The sequence below is a fragment of the Zonotrichia albicollis genome, chromosome Z, assembly GCF_047830755.1.
Source record: "Zonotrichia albicollis isolate bZonAlb1 chromosome Z, bZonAlb1.hap1, whole genome shotgun sequence".
NCBI classification, from domain to species: domain Eukaryota; kingdom Metazoa; phylum Chordata; class Aves; order Passeriformes; family Passerellidae; genus Zonotrichia; species Zonotrichia albicollis.
The window spans coordinates 34,724,588-34,731,806 of NC_133860.1; the positions used below are offsets into that span (position 1 = coordinate 34,724,588).

The window sequence follows — 7,219 nt, forward strand, 5'->3', positions numbered from 1 at the left end:
GATACACTGATGGCAATTGATGTTGTTCAGAAAAGGCCTCATTCAGTTATAGGAACAATAGGTCAAGTAAGTAATTAACTGCTTGCTGTTGCATCAGAACAGTTACTTGAAGACAGGTATATGTTTATACAGGTCCAGGTGCTATGCAGTATCTAAGAGAAATAAACCCAGTCCACAAGTCAGACAATTTCCCCCTGCCTGAAGTTCATTAGTTCTCCTTAATTGCACCTATTTGCATGGTTTTAACTGACAAATGGCATTGCCTTCAGTTTTGGAAAGCCATTAGTCATGTAAGTGGATGTTTGGAGCAGGAGGATTGCAGAAAGCAGCAGGCCATCCCTATATTGGTCTCAGAAAACTTAGTGTAAGCTGTGGGCTTACTCTACCCAACTGATAACTATAAACAGCTACAAGTGTTACTAAAACAAAATTACAATTTATGGTATTCACTAAGTCACCCTTTAATTTTTTCATCCTTTTGATTTTACTTTACTGGGGTAACCATTTAACCAAGCATGGAAAGACAAGATAAAGCTCAGTGGAGGTGAAATGACAGGTATGGTCAATTCATTCTGCTGTTGAGGTATCAGGATTCTCAGCCCCTTGATAAGAGCAATGCTTTTCCAGCAAGCAGAGAATTCACACATCTCCTTATCCTTCAGTCTCCAACATACCACCCAGAAGGAAAGCATTCTTTTCAGTTAAACATCAATTTTGAGATGTAGTATCTTGAAGAGATCCATAGTTTTAAGCTCTTAGGACAATAAGTGTCAAGGCCTACATCATTAGTCTGTAAGCTCCATCAGCAGCTATTTTAGGATTGCAGCTATAATTAACAATAGCCATGTTGGTGTTTGTGACTGCAAGTGGGCATAGAAACAGATAAACCTGCCTACCCTTCATATCCAGACCTGTAGCAGACTTTTAAAAATAGAATATGGAAAGCAAATCTGAGAGATTTCTTGTAATGCAAAGTAAAGCATGCTCAGTTATATAGCAGAAAGAGAAGAGAATGATGCGTCAGATTTCCATTCTTTATTGCCAACAGATTTATATTCAAAATGCCAACGTCCAAAAAAAAAAAAGTAATAAATACTTCACTTTAGGCTGTAATAAATAAAAAAAAAATTAACAAGGAATGCACTTTGCCAGCCACAAGTGTGGGTATTTTTGAAAAATAAGGAAAAAACAGTATGGCCATAGTTCACAGTTAAGCAACCAGAAGCTGCTTGTTACAATTATCCCCAACAACGGAGCTCTCCCTTCCCTCCCTTTCCAGATGTGTATTCACAGTTTAACTCCACCAGAGATGCTCTCTTACTGAGCAAACAGACACACTCTGCTCCGAGTTCAAGTCAAATTATATCTTTAACACACATGAAGCAAGGAAAACTATTATCCGAAGAACTCCTTGTCACAACATTTTACTCCAACAAGTAGGTTTAGGCTTCTAATAGATGTGTGCCCAGCACACTTGGACAGTCCAGTTTTCGTACCACCACACATCCATCATCAACATACTAGTTGCTCCACCATCTCCACTGTAGATTCACAGTGAACAAGAGAATCCATTTGGTTTAACACAGTCAATTCCTTCAGTTACATCGCTGCAGCAGCATGTTCAGAGCATATTCCATTCTGTGTTTTAGTTCCAATGAACATCCTGAAACCAGAAGAGTTGTCAGATGAAACGTTGTGGATATCCTGTCTTCATTTATGTAGGTCAGGAGATATTCCTCACTCTGATTGCAAATTATGACTTTTGTGTGGTCATGGTAGAAGTTCACCTGTAAAAGAGAAGTAAGTTACTGTTTGTCTCCTTTCTCCTCTCAATTTCTGAGATGAACTAGTTCTAATGCAATAAAGTATTTTGAGACCTTTTCTTTGGATGATGGTACCACACTTACTTGAAACGTGCCATCATTGAAGAGCATCATTAATGCTTTATCAGATTTGAGCCACTGTAAGAGGTAAAGCCTGGGCCTGCGTACATCTGTTAGGCTGGGCAAGTCTCCTCCCTAAGAAAGGGAACAGACTATGTTAAGCACTCGGTTTAATGTTTTTTTACAGCACAGGACCCTGAAGATGCTAAACTTACATCCATAAGGTTCTCCTCCATATAGTGAGAGAAATACTTCAGTACAGTTACTTGGCTAATGAACTGCTCAGGGGCCTCTGTGGCTGGGAAGACAGAGCATTGGCCTAGCTCAGCATAGTAGTGCACTGTCCTGAAAGAGGAAAACAAAATAAGGTGGTTAGTGATGAGAAACAAATATTTAATGTCTAAACTTCAGTGAGTTGTTTGCTTTGTAATGATTCTTACTTTTTGTCTGGCAGAAGGCTCATATGTGCCCCATTGTTGAAGAGGACACCAACAGTGTGATCTGACAGCTGGTACCCAAAGCCATACTTGTTGGAGTAGTCCACCCATTTTGTAACCCACTGGAAGGATGCTGTCAGCTGTTCTTTGGGGTTGCTATCTGCTTCTGGCATATTCTCCAGACATCCCCTCAGTACTCTTGCAACTGTATCAGCAACGCTTCCCATAGTACTGTCTTCCAAACCTGAAAGAAAGGATTATTAGACTGACAAGAGCACATAGAGAGAAGATTTTCATTCCAACTTTTGAGTTACATAGATTTTAAGAAATCTAGCCTTAATGACTTTCTAAAATTCCAAAATAATTGGCTTTTGCAACATCAAAAATAAGACTATAAAAGCAATGTTTGCTTCAAGCTTTTAAGATATGAGGAAAACAAAGTGGGATTCAGACTCAGACATCAGATTTTGCTGCGCTTACATTCACTGCTACTGCTGCAGCTTCCCAAAGTTCCTCTGACTATCATCCGAATGGAGTCTCCAATCTGCTTAGTTTCTGGCAAGGCTCCCGGTTTCACCACTGTTGTGATAAGAGGCTGAATCTCCTAGAAGAGATGTCAGACATGTAAACATCAAACAAAACACAAGACAAGGCTTATACACAAGTTTTGCATGGCTCTCCTGTTTCTCAACAAATGACAAATTCTAGGGAAACTGGTATTCATGTACAAAGATTACAAAGGAGCTGCTGCTAGACTTAGCTTGGAGCAGCACTCCAGGCCTTTGCATTCTTTAGATCTTCAATTTGCATCTCACAGGCTATTAATCAGTTTTCTGCTCTCCTGCCCTAGCAAGGGAGCAGCTGTGTGCAGGTCTGAACACCAAATAGTAAAAGACAGATTTCAGCAATTTATTCTTTTAAGAAGCCCTGTTAATCATGAACTGAAGCCTTGTATTTGGGATATTGAGAAACAGCACCTGGCAGACAAGTTAACGCACAGGCAACAATGGAGTCTAGGCAGATACTATAATTACTCAAAAGCCAAAATTTATAGTCTCCCTACAAAGGCTACCATACCTTTGTAATGCTTGTTTAAGCCCTCTTAAAGCAGCTCTGCTAATCATTTAAGCTTGATTATGCTGTGTACAGCCCCAGTTCTGATATCCAAGTCAAATATAATTTAATTGTAGCTACTCCACCCAACTGTTACTAGATTTGAACTGCACTTGCATATACCTCATCTGTCTTGTGTTTGGGGGCCTGCTGGGTTATCGATGTCTTCTTCAAATCATGTCTGAGCTTGTAGATTTCTTCATCTTCTTTAGCTAGCCTGTCTGCAACACAGGAAAGAAAAAATTAACTCTCAATCTGGAAGCGCTATTGAATTACAGAAAGCATCACAAGTTAGCTCCAGAAAACACATTGTGTCTCTCTAGCAGCTTCTTCTAAGCCTTCCATAGTCTCCCAGAGAAATGATGCCATTATACACAAGTCACTCTAAGAGACTAAATTTCAATAAACTATACAAACTAACAGATGACCAATATAGATGTGGGTGCTGTGAGAAGCATTTATGTATGTAAACTGGCATAGGTGGGTAGGCTAACATCTATACTTATCAAGAAAAAAGTCAAAACCAAGCCAAGAAAGCTCTAAGACACGAATACGTGTTCTGTTGCTATCTCACAAATGTATGCTAATATGAAACTGATGGAATAGAAATAAGTGGACTATATCTAGACTTCAAACTTACTATGTGTGTCCAAGTATCTGGCCTTATCCTTTTTGCCCCCAAAGAGAGCAGCAGCTGCTTTTTTGAAGAAATTTTTCGCAGGACTTGACAAATGGAAATCAGGGACGGTGTGACAACAGCTTGCAGAAAGTCTATCAGGTGTAAAGCCCTGTGGAAATACAACACAATTTTTAGACCACAGAGTGCATTTTTATGCGGATTTTGTTTTTTACCACTAATAGCAGACAGTACAAACCTGTAAGAAGAATTCATGTCGAATTATTTCATCTAAACTGGGCCGATCTTCAGGGTTTTTTGACAACATACTAGCTATTAAGTGTTTTGCAGGTGCCAAGAGAGATGAAGGCAGGCTGTATCTTGCTTCCCTTATACATCTGTATGTTTCTTTAAGATTTGTAGTCTCAAATGGGGGTCTTCCCAACAGCATGGTATACCTGTTTGAAGGCAAAGGAAAACAGTTTTATTTTACACACCCATCATACTTGTGTCTACAGCTACAAAAAAAGGCTTTGTCTATCTCCCAACATGAAGAATTTCTGCATTGAGCTACACATGTATAAAAGGCTGTAAATGGATGCAGCACTGCATCCCCTTTGAACTCTCAAAAGTCTAAGCCAGTGACAGATATAATACATTTCAAAGGCAGGAAAGTACTTACATTACACAGCCTAAGGCCCATATATCAGATTCACAGCCATGCCCTTGTTTGTTGAGGACTTCTGGAGAGAGGTAATTTGGTGTGCCACATATTGTTCTGAAAAAAATCAAAGACACCACAGAGCTGGTTAATATTTCTAATAGAAAGAGGAAGGAGTTACTTTTCAAAGGGCAGGTTTTCTTCTCAAGTTCAGATGTCTAAAGAGGAGCTGTAGGAACTTTAATAGCATAGATGTTTTTTCATTTTATCTTCGTGACACGAGAGGGGCAGTAACTAGCCTTTTCAAATGGAAATAAGACGTCATGTTCCATAGCATTTAGTTTCATTTATGACTACACTATACATTTTTGATGCTCCTACCTCCTCCTGTGCTCCAGTGGTTCCAGCCTAGCTGCCAAGCCAAAGTCACCGAGCTTCAGTTCCATGTTCTCATTGATAAAGAAGTTACCTGGCAGACAAAGAAATTCCAGTTAGTCCATCCCTGGCAAGGTATGAAGGCATTTGCCACAGGTGCTGAGTCATACTTTGTTCAGAGCCAGAAGCTAGGCAAGATTTTTTTTTTTAATTAGGAATGCTTAATGTCATCCCTTAAGCAGCATGAGTTTCCACTGTAAAGACAGACTAAGCTGATTCTACTAAACAAACTATCACCATACAAGGATAAAGTGGTACAACACTGACAGGGCTGGAGGAGTATGTTTAGAAGTTAGCAATCTGGAGAACTTACCTAGTTTAAGATCCCTGTGTAATATTTCCTGTTCATGAAGATACTTCAGCCCTGACACAATTTGCCTGAGGTAGTATCGTACTTCTGGTTCTGTCAATACCTTCCTCGCCTTTAAGATGTGAGCCATTGACTGCAGAGGAAAAACAAAGGCAGAAATGTCACTGACAATTCATGCACAAGATTCACCTTAAGCAGAAGTAAATGAGTAATACAGAAACAACAACTAGAGCCACAAAAAAAAATGTTTTACACATCACACATTTAAATTAGTTGCAGATTCCAGGTAAGTAAATACCAGATTTCTCCCAGTTGATGCTCACCCTTCTACTGCAGTATTCCAGAAGAATGTAAATATTCTCTCTGTCTTCAAAGTAGTGATAAAACTGCACAACATGTCTATGATTAAGCATTCTGTGCAGCTCAATCTCTTTATCAATCTGTAAAGACAAGACAGTGGGAAAGAAAAAAGGTGTTGTTAGCCTTACTTCCACGAGGCTGAGCAGACAGCTCTATCAGAACCATTTCAGGAAAAGGGGCAGGCAATCCAGCACACAAAGAGTTTGTGGGGAAAAAAAAAAATCATTCATGCATACATACCTTCTCCCTTTGATGAGGTTTTGCTACTCTGCTGTGAGGAATGATTTTCGCAGCATAAACTTTATTTGTTGTCAAATCTGTCATCTCGTAACACTTGGCAAATCCACCCTAGAGAGACACAGGAGAAAAAGGCAATTAGAGCAGGTATAAATGCAGTCCTGCACTTAGTCATTCACCAGCTCATGTATTAGTCAATAAGCGCAACTTCCTTAGCAAAGGGCAATTTTCTAAGGACAGGTCCCGGGTTCATCGTCTGTTGGAAGGCTCGCAAGCTCTCCACTCCCCACATGCACCATCCAGGTCTTTCCCGCGGGCTCGCCCGAGCCGAAGGCACGGCTGCGGGGCAGCAAGGGCACTGGGACCCACAGCCCGTGGCCCGGGCGGCGCTGCCAGATCGCGGGCGGCAGCACACTCCGCTCTCCGGGGGAAGGCAGCCCCGCGGGGGCAGCGCCCGGCCGAGAAGGGCGGCGAGCGGGGCACACTGGCCGCCGCCTCGGGAGGGCACGGGGCTCGGCGCGGCCATTACCTTTCCGAGCACCTTGCCGCGGCAGTAACGCTTCCCCGTCGTGGGGTCGGTAATAATCCGGGACACCTCGGCTGCGGGGTGGCCGTGCTGGTGCGGCGGCTCCTCCGCCTTCTTCCTGCGCGACTCGCCGCCGGCCGCTCTGCCCGCTGCCGCCTCGCAGCCCTTGGCACCGCCGCCGCCCGGTGGGTGGGCGATAGTCCGTAGGAGCTCCATCACCGCACCCCGCCGGCTCCGTCCTGCCTGCCCTCCTCGGTCCCGCTCCACCTGCCCTACCCTTCCCACCCGCTCTGCTCACGACGCTGAGCCGCTCCGCGGGTCGCCCTTTATGAAGAGGATGGCGGCTCCGCCCCAACGCTGAGGGGCGGTCCCGCCCCAACTCCGCTCCGCCCGCCCGGCCCGGCCCAGCTCGCCCCGCCCCGGCAGGCCCTGAGGAGAGCTAAACCGCACCGGGCTGACCTGTTCTGCCCTCTTGCCGGGCTGTCGTGTTCTGCCCTCCCTTGCTCAGCCGTGTGGAGGGAGCAGAGCGGAGCGGCGGGGCGAACAGGCCTGACAGCGAGGGAAGCTGCCCTGGCCGCTCGTGTGGGAGCTCCTCAAAGAGAGCTTCAGCGTGAGAGGTGTTTTCCTCTCTCGAGGATTGC

The 7,219-nt window shown here is 43.7% G+C and overlaps 1 protein-coding gene across 1 annotated transcript; it reads right to left on the reverse strand.

Annotated features, from left to right (window-relative positions):
- Window positions 1-1,020: 1,020 nt before the first annotated feature.
- On the reverse strand, window positions 1,021-6,895 carry PLK2 (polo like kinase 2). Its single transcript, XM_005489766.3, has 14 exons — window positions 6,582-6,895; window positions 6,056-6,163; window positions 5,779-5,895; window positions 5,459-5,588; window positions 5,092-5,179; window positions 4,732-4,827; window positions 4,309-4,507; window positions 4,074-4,221; window positions 3,557-3,654; window positions 2,801-2,924; window positions 2,324-2,564; window positions 2,099-2,228; window positions 1,908-2,018; window positions 1,021-1,787 (listed from the first exon to the last, which is right to left on the reverse strand). Exons 1-14 carry the CDS (start codon window positions 6,792-6,794, stop codon window positions 1,596-1,598), a joined length of 1,995 nt encoding a protein of 664 aa, XP_005489823.1. The 5' UTR covers window positions 6,795-6,895; the 3' UTR covers window positions 1,021-1,595.
- Window positions 6,896-7,219: the final 324 nt, after the last annotated feature.

Bases quoted from the DNA above. Each gene is read 5' to 3' on its own strand.
- PLK2 (XM_005489766.3), bottom strand. From the start codon at position 6,794: ATGGAGCTCCTACGGACTATCGCCCACCCACCGGGCGGCGGCGGTGCC. The intron at 5,589-5,778 runs GTGAGCATCAAC...TTTCCTCTGCAG, and splicing joins TGGAATACTGCAGTAGAAGG to TCAATGGCTCACATCTTAAA. The intron at 2,925-3,556 runs GTATATGCAAGT...CATCTCTTCTAG, and splicing joins CCAAACACAAGACAGATGAG to GAGATTCAGCCTCTTATCAC.